Source organism: Eublepharis macularius, chromosome 5 (assembly GCF_028583425.1).
Source record: "Eublepharis macularius isolate TG4126 chromosome 5, MPM_Emac_v1.0, whole genome shotgun sequence".
Classification (NCBI taxonomy): domain Eukaryota; kingdom Metazoa; phylum Chordata; class Lepidosauria; order Squamata; family Eublepharidae; genus Eublepharis; species Eublepharis macularius.
Genome location: NC_072794.1, coordinates 23,501,374 through 23,520,735, shown reverse-complemented (window position 1 = coordinate 23,520,735; position 19,362 = coordinate 23,501,374). Strand labels below are relative to the sequence as shown.

At 41.0% G+C, this 19,362-nt stretch overlaps 1 protein-coding gene across 2 annotated transcripts in view; it reads right to left on the bottom strand.

Annotated features, from left to right (window-relative positions):
- Positions 1-2: 2 nt before the first annotated feature.
- The window catches only part of FIRRM (FIGNL1 interacting regulator of recombination and mitosis), a 32,122-nt gene continuing 12,762 nt past the window's right edge, over positions 3-19,362 (bottom strand). For both annotated transcript variants that reach the window (XM_054980015.1, XM_054980014.1), the window contains 15 exons: positions 18,393-18,457; positions 16,739-16,887; positions 13,985-14,114; positions 13,313-13,499; positions 12,141-12,223; positions 11,311-11,362; positions 10,332-10,421; positions 7,467-7,652; positions 6,738-6,860; positions 5,998-6,093; positions 4,173-4,286; positions 3,493-3,597; positions 2,725-2,805; positions 1,452-1,571; positions 3-641 (listed from right to left, as the gene is read on the bottom strand). In XM_054980015.1, coding sequence (XP_054835990.1) covers positions 456-641; positions 1,452-1,571; positions 2,725-2,805; positions 3,493-3,597; positions 4,173-4,286; positions 5,998-6,093; positions 6,738-6,860; positions 7,467-7,652; positions 10,332-10,421; positions 11,311-11,362; positions 12,141-12,223; positions 13,313-13,499; positions 13,985-14,114; positions 16,739-16,887; positions 18,393-18,457 — 1,767 coding nt within the window. In that variant the 3' untranslated portion in view covers positions 3-455. The remainder of the gene's footprint in view (positions 642-1,451; positions 1,572-2,724; positions 2,806-3,492; positions 3,598-4,172; positions 4,287-5,997; positions 6,094-6,737; positions 6,861-7,466; positions 7,653-10,331; positions 10,422-11,310; positions 11,363-12,140; positions 12,224-13,312; positions 13,500-13,984; positions 14,115-16,738; positions 16,888-18,392; positions 18,458-19,362) is intronic.

Here is a 19,362-nt window from a genome sequence, read left to right as displayed (position 1 = left end):
GCTGTGTTTGTACCATCTGTTTAATTAGAAAATTAAGCCTCAAAGCGCTCTTGTTTAGACATTCAAGATGCTATGATACATTTTTCCAAGGATCTTGTGGCAAATGGACTTCAGGGTGGGGGTTTGTAACATAGAACAACGGAAAGTCCATTTTGTTCTTACAGGACAGATTTTCCTCACCAGTGTGCCTTCGCTGAAGTTTCTGTTTCCAGATTCTTTTGAAAGAATGCTACTCTGCAGCCCAACATTTATAAACATTTTAAACTACATTATGCATACAAAAGTCTTCCAGGTGGCAGGCCGCAGTGTGAGAAAGTGGCAAGTATTTTAGTTCACAGTGAGTATCTTCCAGCTAACAGGCTGCAGTGACATGTACGAAACAAGCTAAGCCGTGAAAGGCAGCTGCTGCTAACCATAAGTACCCAAAGAATCCACAGCTGGAAGCGTAACAGTGATCAGCATGCGCTGTCCTTCAGGCTGTTCAGTGCTGTCTGCAATGCTTCCAGTTTTTTGGCAAGCCATGATGGGGGTGGGCCCTTCTGCAGCAGTAGCTTCACAGCCTCCAGTGCCCCTGCTGCACTGTCCATTGCAGACTGGTATTGCCCCTCATCGGGAGAGTAGCATGTTCTTTTCGGGGAGGACTGCAGGTTGAAATGCAAGAATACTTGTATGGCATGATGTCTTCAGTGGCAGAACATTAGCAAACGTAAGAAGACTCCCCCCCCCCCCGCCACACACACACACAAAGCCCCCAGAGAGCCTAACAAGGTAGTATTTGCTTTTCAGGCTCTAGACACTTAAAAGTTTCTTAGGCAGGACTCTTACATGCCCAAAAGCTGGGTAGATCCTGCCCAACCTGCACTGGCAAAGAAAAAAAGATTGCAACAGCCGCCACTTGTTACATTTTTAGAAGTTGCTCCTCTCTCGGGGATTTGCATGTGTAAATGAGGCACTTAAGTCATTCCCACTGAAGGTCACATAATGACAGATGCTGTAGAAACAGCTGGACTCCATCCCTAGAAATTCAATGGTGGGGAAGGAGATGCTTCAGCAAACTTCTTTTGTCTTATAAGGCATCTTAGTACCTCTCTGCCTCAAAATTCTCTCATGATGACTACTTAAAAAATGGATATTGAGGGGGAAATTCCCCAAGTTCTTTTGTCAACCTCCTCCTCCCAACCCCTATTACAACAGTCAGAAACTTTTAGTAGCCGAGGTGACTAGGAGGCCAGAATAAATTGTGGAACGGACCACTTCCTGGCTTGTTTTCACAGGGCAGTTGCACTAACAAGACAGCACATCCAGCCAAAATTATCTCCTTTGCTGAAAGGTGTGCAGAACCACCTTTGATACTGCTTGTGAAGATGAAAATGGCAATGAGTAAGGGACATTGCTGACCTCTGGCACATTCACATCTGATGAGGCTACTTACCCACAAGATTGCAACTTACCTCTAATATCGCAGTTCTTTGTCTCTCTGCTCTAGGCTCTACCAAGATGTGACTGAAAAGAGCATTTTCCTCTCTCATTCGTTCTGCTCTGGCTTCTACTGTCTCCTCTGCACGGTAGCCCTGGGAGAAAAGGCCACAAGAGGAGTAACTAAGGAGAAGCAGCTGTATTATCCATCAGAGAATATGTCGCCCGATAGCAAGCTGATTTAAAAATATTTATAGATACATCTTTTCATAGAGCTCAAAAGAGGCTTACAATTTTATAAAAATTGAAGATGTACAATAAAGTAACAAAGATGGTCATTATGTCATCACAAAACCAAATTCAGTAAACTGACAGAAACTACACCAAGTCACTAGCAGACCAGCCAGAGAAGAGAACTCATTTATAGATCTAGAAGTGCAACTTCAAGCAGACAGCAAAAGACTCCACGCAAGCTATCTTAAAAGACTAGCAACAGGTGCCCTGCACCTCTCTGCAAGAAAGCCAGTCCCAAAGGTTACAAAGATTCTGGAAATCCTCACCTATTGTCCCAGCACAGGGGAAAAGACCAGGGAGGCAGCATGCTATAGAAGTGTGCTCTGACCCTAGGGCTGGATGTTTCCCCTTAGCCTGGCCCGGAGGAGATGGTCAAGTAGCACAAAGGGGCAAATTGCACCCTCAGCATCAAATGGTGTTAAAAGTACTTCCACTCGCTGCTGGGAAGAAGTGCATAGGGGAGGGGGCTCAGGGGTTCCAAGGGGAACCTGTTACCTCAGCCCCTTTGTAGAACCCACATCTCTGCTAAATTTTGGGAAAGGGAGAGAAGAAAAAAAATAAAAGAAAATCAAAGCAGAAGTAGAAACCTTCCACTAGTGTAGGACTATAAATACCTAGCTGCTTTGCATAGCCCTCCTTAAGCAGCAAGTAACCTGATCTGGATTCTCTCCTCCACTGACAGAGAACTGAATTCTTCTGCCTCATATGTGTGTGTGTGTGTGTGTGTGTGTGTGTGTGTGTGTGTATGTGTGTGTGTGTGTGTGTGTGTAGAAAGAGAGAGAGAGAGAGAGAGAGAGAGAGAGAGAGAGAGAGAGAGAGAGAGAGAGAGAGAGTGCAAGAAAGAAGGGAAGTCACCTTCAGTGTTAGGTAATGACATAAGGCACTAAGGGCCCCAAAAAGAGATCTGAATCTTTGAATGTGAACGGCATACTCTGTGGCTGCTACAATAATTAAACCATCTTGGTTTTAAAACTGTGATACCAGTAGTAGCGTTATCATTTTTATATAAAATACCTTTGATAGGAAGCAAACAACTTTGCTTTTAGTTTCTTCAGAGCTGAGGCACTGGGGAATTACGTCTTCATGGCTTGTTTCCTTAAGAAAAAAAAGGGAAAGTTCACATACACTCGCACACCTCCAAACTGTTTACTAGGTTACTTCTGCTGATAGCAAGAATCAAGGACCACCAAGGCATTTCTGCTGAACAAACGAAAGCACTTTGTTCTAGCAGAACTGAGAACAAAAAAACCCAACCTGTGTGAAGCTTATCATTCTAAGTCTATCAGTGAAGGCCAGGCTCCGAAATTTTCTCTGCCCTCTTCATCTTCCTTTCTCATGGTTTGCCAACCAATAAATGTATTTTAACTTTTATTTCAAAATTCTATGCTGTTGTTTTTAAGCATTGTACCTCATGTGACTCGATAAAAATCAAGTTAAAAGTTGCAGCTAAAATACCACTGCAAGTTAGTACAGACCTCTTGCATAGAAACGAAAAGAAATGGCACATACTCACTTCTCAGCAGCCTGTTTTTAATTGCACGAATAAGCATGCTCGCAACTAGTTTGTAGTAGCGCTAATGTAGCCCTTTATGGTCCTGATCAAGCAAGTTAACCATAACTAAGTAGCACTAGAAACTATGGGAATGGTTTGTTGCAATTATTTTTAGCTGAACAGGGCCTCTATTAAGTCCTACTGATGTCAATAAGCAAGTGTGAAGTATGAGCTTAAAAGAGCTTAATTTTGGGATTGATCTGCCCCGGCCCGAGCTGAAGTGCTCTTACCTCTGCAAAGTGAGTGAAGGCTTCTAGGGCATGCTGATGAATCAGCCAAGTATTGCTGGCAAGCAAAGAAGCAAACAGACAGGACAACTTGGACAGAACCTGTACCTAACATGTGAACAACACAGTTATTATTTGTGCTTCCATATCAGTAACATTTCCCTGATCTCCCTTCTTGGAATATTATTAAAATGACAGCCTGACAACAGGAAATCTACAGCCATTCTTGTTGACAAAGAAATCTTATTTCCCATCCTCCAAAACCAACCAACAAAGAAAGTATCAGCCTGGCTATCAGTTTGCTCACACTTAAACTACTCTAATACAATATGAATTGTTGTAGAAAGTAACAGTTTTAAACTGAAGCTGCCAAATCAATGATTTCCAGGATGATATAAACTCAGTGGCAAGGACTCCACTATTCCCAGAGTTAAACTGGGAATGACAAACTCCGTCTGGACAACTTACGCTATCTATGCCTTCCTGCATGATTTTCTAAAAAGTATTAGCAATATGGAATTTTCAGACTCAATTTACTTGGACCTTCCTTACCTACTTGATAGCTGCTATCAATAAATGAATTTTCAAGATTCTGGCATTACTATTTCATTGTCTTCACCAATCAATGACACATACCAAAAGATATCCAAGGGACAGACAGAATACGGGCTCACCATATTTACCTGGCAATCTGGTTGGATAAATAATTTGCCCATTGAAGAGAGGAAATCTAAGACTGCGAGGAGAACGTGGTCGGGAGGATTCAGTTGGAGGAGAGAATTCTGCAATGTCAATATCTGCAGGAAGAGAGAAGTTTAAGGACTATAAAAATTAAGGAGCACTTCAGAAGGAATTTCTGTCCCAATGAGAACAGAATGCCTAAAGCGGAACATTCAAATTCAACTAGTAATACACAATGCAAAAAAATACATCAGCCCACAACTGTGAACAAAGTCTCTCTTTTTTTTTTTGAAGCAAACAGTCAAAGTGACTCCCCTATGTCCAAGTGGAACTTGTTTATTTTAACAACACAAATAAAGAATACCATTCTGGTATCAACAGCTGAAGCAAATTGGCTGACCCAGCCAGAGTTTCTCCAAATTTTTAGACATTATTCTAAATGTAACTGGAAACTTCACTCTGGGTAAAAGGCCTGGGTACATTCTGCCATTTCATTAGCAGAATTACTGAACTCCAAAGGCTCAGAGTAGACATACTGCTGCTAATCCCTTACACAGTTTGGTGTCGTGGTTAAGAGTGGCGGGACTCTAATCTGGAGAACCGGGTTTGATTCCCCACTCCTCCACTTGTAGCCAGCTGGGTGACCTTGGGTCAGTCACAGCTCTTCGAGAACACTCTCAGCCCCACCCACCTCACAGGGTGATTGATGTGGGGATAATAACATATTTTGTAAACCGCTCTGAGTGGGCATTAAGTTGTCCTGAAGGGTGGTATATAAATCGAACGTTATTGTTGTTATTATCATCATTACAAGAACAGAAATGCCTCAAAGACTTACTGCTAACATGCCCTCTGCTTCCGCAGGATGAATCTTTCTTAGCTTATTTTGGAAAGGTTTATGCTTTCTTTCTACCAGAGTATAACATTCAAGGCAGCTTCTGCATTCATAAACGCAAACCACAAGATGCCATTAAAAAAGAAACAACCAACCAGCCAACACAGAAGCTTCAGCCACAGCATTAGCTAGCCAACATGTTGAATCAATGTAATGACCCAGGAAAGAAAGCACACGTGCATACAAAACACTCAACAGCCACCAAATGTGCCAAGCAAACTGGGAGGGCGACCTATGAACAAATGAGGCATAAACGCAGAGAGCGCCTCGTTTTTGAAAGAACACCAAGCAGTCCTTCATGTATTCCCATCCAGGAATGTTTAGGACGTTATAGTCCAACACTAGCAGTTTGAATTACACCTGGAAGCTAACCGGGAGTCACATTAGCCCTCTAAATCAGGTTTGCTGGCTTGCTTCAAACCTTGATTGAAGGGAACCCTGGTTACCACTGATACAAATGTTAACACTGAACCACTGATAAGGCCAATAGGGGACAGAGGTGGAGGGGAATCCAAGCCATGGTATGCCTGCACCCAGCTTGATGCAGGCAATGTTCCGCAAAATAAGGTATGTTCAACCTGGACAGCCACTGCATTCATGCAGGAAGCAAATCTCTTAAGAACTATTCTTTCCAAACTGAAGCTCCTCCATCTTCCAGCTATCGCCTGTTTATTGGCGACTGAAAGTATGGCCCGTTTTGGGAGTGAGCAACAAATCTGCTACCTGTCACCTGGCTCTATCATCTGCAGAAGGCGCAATTTCTTAACTCGGCACCTTGAGTTCCTGCAACTGCTAGGGAAGAGAAAGCAAGGCTGCAGCAGGAGCAAGATAGGTGAATGCATCTTTCATTATCAGCTGCAATGCGTGTTGACAAATGACTTGCTAGACATGCGTGTGTGGCTAGCTAGCATGCCCACCACACTGTTTCTTACCTGCATGAGCAGTTGAGACTCTAGTATTTGGGTGCAATGCTCCAAAAGTCGAAACATCAAGCTAAAGGCCTGTTGCAGACAGCGCTGACTGGAGACCTTCATAGGACAAGAAGAGTATGTTATATTCTCCCTGCACCTCCATTTCTGGTCAGCTAAAATAGTTGAAAGATTCCTTGGACTGCAGATCAAATGTTTAATGACACTGATGCTGGGCAGAGGCACACTGCGAAAAGTAGGTTAAAGCTAATCAACATTCCTCAATACAAGCTAATGAAAAAAACTCTGCCATTTTAAAGCCTACAGAATTTACGCTCCTCCCACAGACTGAATGTTTGAACGCCATCACAGCACTTTTGGATCACTGCAGAGTGCCGCCTCTGAACCCAGCTCCTGTTTGGGGATATTTGCCAGAGGGGCACTTCTTTGCTTAGTGTTCCCTAGCTGTGTTAGAAAGCAGAAATTAGAGCCTCCTTCTAAACACACAAGAAAACACACATCCTCACAAATGCCAGCAGCACCTGAAATTTTGCCATAAATTTATATGGGAAGATACTATAATGGGATATGATAGCGTGCCCTGCTATAGTTATGAATACAGGGTCTGTTCTCTCTCCTGCCCAATTCTCAATAGAGCAGGGAAATAGCATCCAATAATTCTGATATACACCATATTCTTCATGAGTAAAGGGAGGTAAGATGATGCAGGAGTGCAGGGTGGGGGAGACAGAGCATTTTCTAACCTGTGTGACATTTGCAACCGCCAAAACCTGACCAGCAGCTCTGACAAACGCCGTCTGCTGTCCCACCTCCAGAGTCTCTCCAGAAGTCTGGCACACGGACAACAAGGCAGCGAGAGCAGCATTCTTGCAGAGAAAGGAAGAGGGATGAGAAGGCATGAACATACGGAGAGGTAAACTGCAGCAACAAAGCTCTCAGGAGGTCAAGACAGCCCAAAGGAATGGTTTTAAAGCTTAATTCTATGGAAGCTACACTTTAAAAGAATACCGAATTCAGTGATCACACATTATTAATTCAGTGATCCTACACATTATTTTAAAGGGAATAATTTATGCAAATCAGCTAGACTTTATTCCAGTGGCTGCAGAAGCAACCAGAAGCTTCACAGAGATTGGTAAGTGCCTAGTAGAAACTGCCCATGCATATTTGGGCTTTTCTCAGAAAACCAGAATAAAAAAAACTATATTTTGTTAAGTGAAAGCTTTCTGTTCTCAGGGTTCTGCATCCTTCACACTGAAACCGGATGGGAGATTCCTCAACTTGACATTACAAGACAAGCTTAATCTCGTTACAAATCAGGCAAGTCTTGAAAGAATGTTAGGATCAAAGTACCGGTATAATGCTTGTGGGGGATCCCCGAGAACATTCAATAGGCAGAGATCTAACCAGATCCAAGAGGGGAATCTTCAGCATTTACAAGCAGGAATCCATTTAGTCCAGTTCAGCCTTACCTCCAGCTGAAGCCCCTCCAGGGGCCTTTTGCTGCTCAGCCACATTTCACATTGTGCAAGCCCTGCCGTGAAAACCTCATCAGCAACTTGCTTCCTCAGCGGAACCGTCAGGGCCTGGAGAGAAAGATGCTGCCACAAGACCAGATTCTCCCTTTCTTTGGGAGGAAATCTTTGGATGAACTCCACCTGAAAGGGTGACAAAATATTAGAGGGAATACACCAGAGCCTAAACAGTGACTGTATTCAGATGAATGTCCATGATGGGCTCGAACAGCTTATTCTCATACTCATGCACACCTCCCCCTACCCCCATATACACACACCAACATCCAGAGCACAACTGAATGTTTCCAGCCTGAGAAGACTTGAATCAAACTCTCATTAGTGGTTACATTTGAATGCAAGCACCTGGCAAATTGGAGACTGTTTCCCCACTAAGGCACCAACTGGCATTAAACAAAATTTAACTGTCCAGTGCCCATCTGGGCCCACCACAAGCAACCTTGTTTGTCATGATGCCTGAATGCAGGCAACAAGCATGGTCTCCATTCTTGCTTTCTCCCCAATTATTTATTTATTTATTATATTACATTTCTAAACCGCCCTCCTCGTCAGACGGGCTCAGTAGGAAGTAGGAAGTAAATTCACTACTCCCTAACTCAGGATGTGACTTCAACCTTTCTCTTCCTAAGATGCAACTAGCCACAACAACCACTGTAAGCTACAGCAATACCACAAAACGGTAACCACTAGGGGTGTGCTGCAAAAAAAAAATCGGATTTCCCACTTCGGGAAACCCGAAGCAGGAAAAAAAATTGTAAGTAAGGGATTCCTTTTTTTTTTTTTTTTTGAAAAATTTTTTATTGGGTTAGGATCAAATGTTTACACATTACAGTCAATATTCCCATTTCCCAATTTCTAACCCCCTCCCTTTCCCCCCCCCATTTTGTTGACTTCCAACAGTTTTCCAACCCTTTATCCCTTTTCCCTTACTCTTTATATATTCCTCTATCTAACAAATATATATTCTCCCTTTATTCTAAGCAATACTTCTTTAACTATTTTTAATACTCTGTACCCTGACTATGAGTCCCTTTTTCCATAATGGATAAACAATTTATCCCATTTTTCATTATTTCACTTTCAAATATTTCTATATATCATAAACTATGTAAACCATACATTCATATAATTCAGCCAGTTTAACTTATACTCTATATATTATTCATTCTATCTTCTTCTTTCTATTTTAGTTATATTTGTTTACATTAGTATTTCTATTCCCCTTCAATCATAAGTCTATATATGATAGACTTATATATCATATCATGTAAGTAAGGGATTCCTGAAGAGGCAAGCCGCTTCAGGAATCACTTACTTAACCTGTTTCGACATCCTCCGTAAAGATTCAGAGCACACCGACAAACATCCCCGCCCAGCTGCTTATTTCACCCGATGGGAGGGGGAGAAGGGGGTTCCCTCCTCCCTCTCCCATCGGGAGAAATAAGCAGCATAGGGAGGGGTAGTTTAAATCCCACCGGCTTGACTCAGCTGCTGGAAATCCCGAATCTTTGCGAATCAGGTCCAGTTTGGGAATTTTTCCCGAATCAGAAACTTAAATCGCACAGCCCTAGTAACCACCTTCTGAGGGCTTTCCCTGAAAGACTCTGAATGGCAGAAAACCTCCCCACAGCAATCCCTTGGAACAAAGTTAAACTATTACAGTTCCCACATAAAGGCAGAGAAGCAGCTGCAATCTGGCTATTTACCATCTGGAAAATGCTGTCCACCATGCCATACAAGCACTGTGTTGTACCCCCAGAAAATACAAGCAGACACATCTCCTCACAGTAAGTGGAGTTTAACTGTACAAAACATACAGCCCCCCACCCACCCCTACTGAAGCATTTCCTCTGCCTCCCCATAGTAACTGACTCCAAGATTTCATTACACAACACAAAAAACAATATAGGGGCTGGAACATACTGGCTCTTCTCCCACTAACAATCCAAATTTTCTCTTCTCATAAAGTGCAAGAATGCTGTCTGGAGAAGCAAATCCAAAAGCAGCAGCATCTTAGGGTGGGAAGATGAGAAAGGAGCATCTTCTCCCCCTAACTTCCATGATATTAGAATCTGCGGAATGCCACCCTAGAATGGACCTTTCTGAAACTTCTTGCACTGCCTTTCAATGCAACACTCTCTCTCTCTCCCTCATTGTTAGAACTAAACTCAACCTTAATAATGCTGATATTCCCATAAAAAAATTCAGCTGTCTGGAATAAGGTTATGAAAGATCACCTATCCCTATATGAAGCTTAGGTCATCATTGATGAGGCCCTGTTCCAAGTTCCTGCCCTTCTGAAGCAAGGCCAGTAGCTAGAAGGAACAGGGTCCTTTTAGTGGGAGATCCCCACCTGTGGAATTTGTTCCTCAGAGAAGTTTGGTGTATGGGTGGGGTTATATTTCTTCCCAAATGCAAGCAAGAACTGTCCTTTTTAGGAACACCTTTGGGAAGGATGGTTGTTAGCAGAGTATTGCTCACTATTATTGCCAGTATGCTATTTTTTATACCATTTTATACAAGGTTAGTAGTAATTAGTTGTTTGTTCTGTGGTTTAAATTGTGATATATTGTATTTTAGATTTAATTGTTAGCTGCCTTGGAGGTCCGTTATTAGACAAAGGCAGTATATAATTTTTTCAATGCAATTACGTAATTCCTATTACATTAATAAAACTAAATCAGCCTAAAATACTATACAATTTAACCCTCAGCCTCCCTGATTAAAACTGGATGACTGAAGCACAGAGCCGCACGTTTTTACAGGTTGAAACAAATGGGAAGAAGTCAAAGTAATACCCACCTGGTGATCTGGAGCCATCAGAAATAGCAGGCGTCTCAACAGGATGCCCAGGAGAGAGACCTGGTAATGTTCAGCAGGACACGCTCTTATCTGGATTAGGATAAGAAACAAGTATAAGCTCTCTGGGATCAAACAATTTAGCCACATTTTAAAAGTTTTAAAATAAAAAAAAGGGCAAAATTTTCGTAACCTTTTTAAAGGGCCAAAAGCTACATACAAGGAGCTTAATTTTAGGCAACATCCAAGACAATAATTTTCTTCTTGGTTTACTACTGGGGCCAGATCTCTGAATCAGGCCCCTCAGCCATACCTTAAACCACTTAAACCACTTCCTGGATTAGCCCACATTGTGCAAATTACAAACTGCGCCACAAGCACAAACGAATCAAGGTGTCCACTTTTAGAGCTGCCTGCACAAGGCAAGTGATATTTCAGTGATCCAATCCAGATGGCTCAAACAAATGAGTCAAGCCTGGACTACAAGGAAGGCCCTCCAAAAAATCTAAGGTTAGCAGCTTATCTGGTCTGGATAAAATGAAGGAGGATGTATGCCACTTCAGATACCCACTGGGGAGAAAAGGTGGAAAATAAATGAAGTAAATAAAGTAAGTAAATAAATAAATTTGTATCAAATGTGAATTGAAACCCACTGACTTAGCATCTTGCAAGGAAACCACTATGAACAGTTTTACATCTGACATGCTTAGTTCCTGCCTTTAGTCAACCACATCATTTACAGTACAATTTGAATGATGCTTACATTATCATCAGATTTGTACTGCTTGTGAATTTAGCACTCACAGAACTGTACAAGCGCTTGAAGAAAATGAAAGAGGAACACTCTTCTCATTTCATATCACTGACTTGCTCAAGGTCTTTTAGGAGGTCTCAAAAAAACCCGGGTTAGAATCTGGATCTAATTATGCTCTTGTTATAAACAAACAAACACACACACACACACACACCACACTCTGCTTACCAAACTGGCTATTGTAAATGCATGATGAGCACACAGATCTGCCGTTCCGTATCTGGGAAATGAGGAGGACAGAAAAATGAGCAAGCCAGCTGGTTGATCTTCCTAGTTTTTAACAGATTCTTCTGATTTTGAACTACGGAGTTGTTGGCTCTGCCTTTAGCTCACTGAGCACAGATTGGAAAAGTCAGTCTCTCCCAGTCCAACTTATATCACCTTATTGTCAGAAGAAAATAAGAATATTACATATGCCGCCTTATCTTCTTAGAGTGAGAGTAGGATACAAAAGGAGAGGCAACATCACTTAGTCGGTACAGTTTTGAACTCCAACCAAGGAGACCCAGGTTCAAATCCCCATTCTGCCATGAAATTCATTAGGTGATCTTTAGCCAGTCACACTCTGAGCGTAACCTACCTCACAGGGCTGTTATGAGGATAAAATGAAGGATGGGAGAACCATGTAAGCCACCCTGAGCTCCTTAAATAATAATAATAACATTCGATTTATAATACCGCCCTTCAGGACAACTTAATGCCCACTCAGAGCGGTTTACAAAGTGTTATTATTACCCCACAACAATCACCCTGTGAGGTGGGTGGGGCTAAGAGAGCTCAAGAGAACTGTGACTCACCCAAGGTCACCCAGCTGGCTTTGTGGAGGAGTGGGGAATCAAACCCGGCTCTTCAGATTAGAGTCCCGTGCTCTTAACCACTACACCAAACTGGCTCTAAAGGAAGTGTGGGATAAAAATGTAACAACTACAATACGATAAAGAAGAAAAAATTAGGCCTCTTTTATAGTTGCTCAAGGCCTGAGCAGATGCTCATCTTACCGGGCCAGGAAGCACCATACGTCCATAGCTAGGAGAACAGTGATCATGTTAGAACCAAGTACAGTTTCCAGCAGCGACCGTTCCTGGGCAAGAAAAATGAACACACACCAAAGCAGAAAGTCATTTCAGATGAATTTATAGCTGCTCCTTGTTACCATTCCACTGGCTAAGGTATAAAACAATCATACTTTCAGCTGAGCCTAGTAAAAGTCTCAGATCAAAAGCCATTGAAATATGCAACATAATCCCTTCTGGGTACAAGTACAGGAATACTGGCCACACATAACTTTTTAATGCCAAAGGAGTAGTGCTGTCATGCACTGTGAAGCTTGCAGCTTTAGGGGAAATTCGGCCTAAATGTAAGCTGAATTTCCATCTGGGAGAGGTGCAAGACCAAGGATGCTGTACAAGAAAGGGCCAGCCTTGGTTCTGCCATTTCTCCTGAGACTTTCCTTCCTGCTATTAACATGTAATGAGATCAATTCAGACATATTGGAGAATAGTCTAAATCGGAATAATGTGGTTTGTTAAAGGTCGTTTTTTGAGGATGCTGGCTCTTCAGTTTAAGAGCTATCAAAATAATGAGTTTATCTTAAGAATCACTGGCTTTTTGCAGGTAACATTTTTATTTTGGATAAATGAGCATTGTAAATTGTTTCTAAGAGCTTCCAAATCGAAACATTACAACCTGACTGACCAGTTTAATGTAATACGGTGCTTTGCTCCATAATCTAGTACAACAGATAGTACATCCACTCAGATTTGGACACAACTCTAACTGTAATGAAAACAGAAGCCCTGTTCATTGAGCTGTATAGAACAGCTTAAAATTCTTGTTAATGCTGGCGTATCCCAGCATTTCTCCTATCTTAAGAACTAAAGCCATTCATTAAAAAAGTTTCAGAATCAAACCCCTGTTGTATTATCATCTACCTTTGTAATCAACTCTCTGCATTATTGTATATTATGTCTTAGACAGGTAGTTTGCACAGTTCTCTAATTCTGTAATCCTAGTACTATTGCATTGTTTATCGGATGTCTTATGCCTTCTGATTGAATTGTTTTCTATATTTCTTAAATTCACCTTGAGTCCCAGAAAGGCAAACTATGAATGAAGTGAAGTAAAATAAAATAATAAAATATCAGTCTTGGCTTGCAATACTATTCCTTACCAGTAGAGGGAAATGTGACACAGAGAGGGATGTGATAAAGGCACACAAGTGGATACAGACATAGTGGTACAAAGTGATAGAACCCTCTGCTTGTCCAGTTGCCACCACTCCTGGCAAAAAAACGGGAAAGGAAAGCTCTCCAGAGCACTGCTGTAGACTGAGGAAGAGGGCAGTAAACAAGGGGACCCTGCAGAGACAAGGAGAACAGCCGTATGATTTCCACATGACCAAATCTTTAAGAAAGCCTCATCGTACATCATTATAATAAATGGATACAACACAACACTTGGCAGATCATGCCTCATGCTATTAACTTCTAGGCTTACAGAGAGAGAGGAAGAGAGAGGAAGAGAGAGAGAGAGAGAGAGAGAGAGAGAGAATTAGCATGTTGTATCAGGGAGACGTTAACAATTAAAAAACGGTAACAGGTTTGATTTTTGGTGAACCTAGTAAAGTATCAATTAAAAAATTAATAGACATCCCTGAAGGAATTTTAGCTACATTTAGACTGGGTCAGGTTGCTGCCTTTCATTTGCTTCCCTAAACCCAAACACTGCCCTTCCTTCAGAAGGCCAGTTCACCTGATTTACAAAGTGCCTCCAGAGCATGTCAAGCCATATGAGGTGCTGCCTGTCAACACAGCCTCTCAACAGCACCAAGGAATTAAATTACCTGGGAAGGTCTTCTGGGAAATGATTTCCTGTGTTCCAAAGTGCTTGCACCTCCTGGGGCTGGGATGGCAACGCGTCCATTACAGAAATCAGGAGACGGCATTGGGCAAAGTGCAGTTCAGGAGAGAGAGCTGAAGATGATATTTTAAAAGAGTCATAGATCCAGAGGAGTTAGCCGTGTTAGTCTGTAGTAGCAAAATCAAAAAGAGTCCAGTAGCACCTTTAAGACTAACCAATTTTATTATAGCATAAGCTTTCGAGAATCAAGTTCTCTTCATCAGATGCCTGATCAAAACTGGGATCAAACCAGTTTTGATCAGGCATCTGATGAAGAGAACTTGATTCTCGAAAGCTTATGCTATAATAAAATTGGTTAGTCTTAAAGGTGCTACTGGACTCTTTTTGATTTTAAAAGAGTGTTATCACTAAGTACAACCTTTCCATTGTGCAGAGCCCCGTCTTGGCCTGGCAAACAAAACAGGTCTAGAAAGTCCTATCTGTCCAAACACTTAGAGCTGAGGGGGAGAGTCTGCATTCAGATATGCCTAGACTGAAATTGTTCCTGAAATTCTCTGTTTGGTTTGGCTCATGGATATCTGAAATGACCCTAAACACTCCCCAAATTTCTGGAATAATAAACATTTATCAGGCACATTTTAAGTTTGGGGGAGGCAGAAAGAGAGGTGGCTGGTGAGTCAGATAGGAAAGTGTGCTCCAGGTGGACTGCAGTACCAACTCTGTGACAGTCCTTTAAACTGTAAAGGGTCATTGCAATAGACTTCTCACAGACTCCAACCCCCTACTTACAACTATAGCAGCCATTTACGCCATACAGCACCACAGTGTATCTAACAGGGGTGTGGGGGTAGAAATTTATAAACGCATTTGTGAGCAGATATCCCAGGTTCTACTTTAATAAGTGAGGGTATTTGCCTCAATTTATTTATGTGAATGTTTCATTACAGAGCTATGTTTAAAAAGTACAGTCTAAGTAACTCAGCAAACTTTTTGAACCTCACCACATTCTAAGCTTACTCCTTCTCCTAAGTTTTTCCCTCCCACTCCCCCAAACCAATGTTGGGAGTATAAGCATGCAGAGATCTGCCTGATCTTGCTGCCAAAAAAGATCTGTGGATTATGTTAAAGGTAATGTGGAGTATGCCCAATCTCATCAGAACTTGGAAGCCAAGCAGGATTGGCACTGGTTAGTATTTGAATGGGAAACCTCCAAAGAATACCAGGGTTGCTATGCAGAGGCAGGCAAGGCAAACCCCCTCTGTTAGTCTCTTGCCCTGAAAAACCCACAATTCAACCAACCCATTCAAGCCAGCCTTCAGTTGCTTAACGGAGTCCAAAATCACAATTACTCTTGCACTTAAAGTCCTCTTGTAGCATTCAAATTATTATTGACACATATGAGGAAAGAACAAGGTCCTTCCCATTTTCAACTTTCCCCAAGCATTTTGCTTGTCGCTATTGATGGATATAGATTTGAAGAAAAGGATTTTATATATGACTTTTATATATCGCTTATATGCATTGCACTTTTTTCCTACGCTCAGGAGCAAATGTAGTACTTGTAATGCAACCTGTAAGAATATGACACTTGAAACAAGAAGACCAAGAGAAGTATGCTGAAATTCTGCAAGAACTGAGAACTAATAATATACTGCTTGTAGAGCTGCACTTATAAAATATTATGCATATGTTATATTATTCTATAAGATTCCAAAAGGAACCAGTACCAGAGAGCCTTTTGTAGAAAACTGATTTGATGCAGCAAGCTGGTTTTGGCCACCTGTGGCCTATCTTCCTTAAGGCCGAGAAGGAACTCGGGGAAAGGGCACAGAGGAAAAAAACATCCCTTCTTACCAACAGACTTCAGTTATCAGAGGGTATCAAGGTTGCCAGATTGAGAAGCATTGGCGCTATTGGAAGTATTATGCCCAGAAGAAAGTAGGTAAGAGGTTAGAGGATGTCCTTCTAAATTGAGGGCAAGATAAGGGGGTTGCAGGATTTGGAATTCTCCCAAGTAGAAGAGCCAACCCAGAATTACATCTTCAAATCAGAACTAACCCTAGACACTTTATGAGCCAATAAGATAACAGATATTAGAATACTGTCATATTGTTATGATTATCTGAAAGTATTAATTGCTCTACGCTTCTATTGTAAGGGGTTGAGCCTTTACACACAAGGAGACCATCTACTTCTGTGTAAGAAAAAGGGCTCATCCACTGGGTAAATAAAAACCATCTGTTTTGCTTCAATTCAAGAAGGACTCCTGGATTTTATTTTAATTTTTATTGTGGTTGGTCAGAAAAGGGAAAACGAACCACAAAGGTTCAAAATTTTGTACGTAACACTATTCTCTGCTTATAGTCTGCTGCCTTTGCTTGGAATAAAACCAAAATAGTTTACATGAATATAGAAATATATCTCTATCCACATTTTTTGTACCCTAAGGACTAAGTGGTATTATTAAGGAACATCACTTAGTTGTTAGTTAATGGTGGAATATTAATTCCTAGTAATGCGCTAAAACTGGTTGAAAATTCAAGAGGAAAAGGCCCAGGAAACCCCAATTTGGCAGCAGATGATCTGAGGCACAAACCCCAATTTGGCAGCAGATGATCTGAGGCACAAACCCAAACCACAAATCCCCAGTGAAAATGAATGGAGGGGGCATAACAGCAGGTACCACTCCTCTGCTTTAAGAGGATGCAATGTAGTTCAACAGGGCCTTTAAGCTTACCTAAAACTTTACTTAGCACTGCTTCCACAAAAGGCCTGAAGGCAAGCAAGCTGAGGAGAAGAGGATCCAGTGCCACTAGGAATCCTTTTGCAATTTCATCCTGATGAGCTTCAGAAATCCCTGCAGCATAAAGACTTGGAGGAAACTTACTGGCAGGAAAAGAAACACAGAATGTTTCATCACCGCTGCATTCTGGCCACAGCTAAGCACAAATCAAGGCAAATACAAACCATAGCACTTTGCTTTGAACCTGCTAACATGAGCATGACGATGAGCAAGTTCTGCTGAGCAACTCTTATGCGCAGCCTTTCAATATCCAGAGACACATTTTGTTGCAGCCCTAAGCAAGTGTTAATATCAGAAAAAACACATTTTTTTCTTTATTTTGTAATGGCTCTCCCACAGTACTCCTTTTCAGGAGCACCTCAAAGTTGTCAATTTGAAATTTAAGGGATTGTTCATTTCTGGTTCACATGGGGAAACGTAGTATGATTCAAGGTGCAACGGGTTAATGGACCTAAAACTGTAAGCCATAACCCACAAATGACACATGAAATGAAACAAAAATAATCAAAGTGTTCAACCATAATGTGTAACATTCATTTATATTGGCCCTTTTCACACTGCCTACCGGGACTCACTACGACACGGAACATCGCACTACAAACGCGGAAAATCGCGCAAATCTCGTGCGAGAAAACGCGATTTTCCGCGTTTGAAGCGCAGTGTTCCACGTCGTAGCGAGTCCTGGTAGGCAGTGTGAAAAGGGCCGTTATTTAATTACAGAGATTGTGCCCTTAAAGCAGCAGGTCTTTGGCCATGCCATGCTCCTGAGAATTAAAGAGTACCCACACTACACTTCACGTTTTGGATATAAAACCTCTCTCGCACAGTAGCACTTCAAGCCAAAGTGGATGGTATCAAGGTGATTTCAATCATTATGAAAAACGGACAATTAAATTTTTAGAAGTTCCATTTATTATTTAGATTGTCTTTAACCAACCTCAGAGAATACACTTTATATTTCCAACTACTTAAATAGAAATAAATTATTTTTGAAATCGATACTCTGCTTATCATGTACCAGAATAAAGCCTGTCATAAGCAGCAACTTTAGTAGTTTTTTAAATAACTGAATGTAAAAATATGTGAGTTTTAAAACAAAGATAAGTAAAACTCTGAAGGAAAACAGTTATTTTCTTATAATCTGACCTGCCAAACAGAAACATTAAGGTAAACAAAAAAGAAAAATAACCATGACATTTCTCATAGGCCTACTGATCTAATAATTCACTAGGGAAAAATATTTCCAACACTTAAAAAATCAATACCTTGCCAAACCAAAGTTATGAGCTTGTGCACATCAACCCATCAACCCTTCTAAGCATGAATTTCTCACTCCTTTACATGGTTTATTTAAACTATGGCTTAGCATTAAAGTTAATCAAGACTGTCCTCATACCCATTGGTTAGTTTTAAAACCATGGTTATCAGAGATGGACAGATGCAACCTATGGTTTGCAAATCATCCTGTTACATCTACATGAGGCCAGGAAAATGGTTTCAACATTCCTTTCAAGTTTGGACACATAACATTTGATAGTGTGATAATTCTGCAATGAAACAAGGTAGTTAATAGTTATGTTTTGCTCACCTGTATATTTGAAGATATGTCTGATGTAACTGACAGCAAGAATCCGCTAAGAAAGGAGTGAATTCCTGTAAAGTAAATAATGTCAGATGCTAAGCTCGCTAATATAAAAAATTGGGAGATCAGGAAAGACAATTAAGAAAAGTAAATTCTACTAACTGAAGCTAAAAGAATCCTGAAGGTTCTCAGAAGAAATATCACAGAACAGTTTATTGTTCAGAAAAAAACAGGAAGACAAGTGCCCCTCCCTTGAAGGCTCACATCAGGGGACCTTATCACCTCTCAGGGAGGGATCTGAACATGAATCTTCAGCTAGAACTCTGTAACTTTCAGAACTTCCTTCAGCTCCTGCACAAAACCCAAATGTGGGACTGCATGGAGAATCTGAAGTGTGGTATAGTGTTTAGAGTGTTGTATTAGGATTTAACAGACCTGGGTTCAAATCCTCACTCTGCTGCAGCAGCTTGCTTGGTGGCCTTGAGCCAATTACACCCTTGAAATGAAATGCTTATATACATCTCATTAAGGCATTCTAATTGTCCAGTGTCAAGATTTATATCCTAACTCTGAGATCTCTTTTGAAGAGTCTGTCAATTAGTACTAATAATTTATATGGGTTCTTCTTGCTTTACTCTCCCAACCAAGGCACACAGAGACTTCTCATTAGAGTTTTATGTCTATTTTTAACTGAAATAAACTCTAACCTTTTTAATAAAGCAAGATATCAAAATATAAAGGGCTATTAAGACAGAACCAAAAATAATGAAACAGTTACAAGCAACAAGGATTAATTCACCTAACATCTCTCAATTAAATCTAAGATTGATTCAAAATCATATTTGCTAGGAAATGCATTGAATTTTCAATAAGTGAGCAGGCAAATACAATTTTCTCACCTAGATCTTCATGAGATTTCTTTCAGCAAAACTGATCTATTATCTGGGTTAGTACCTTTTATAATAATTGGCATATA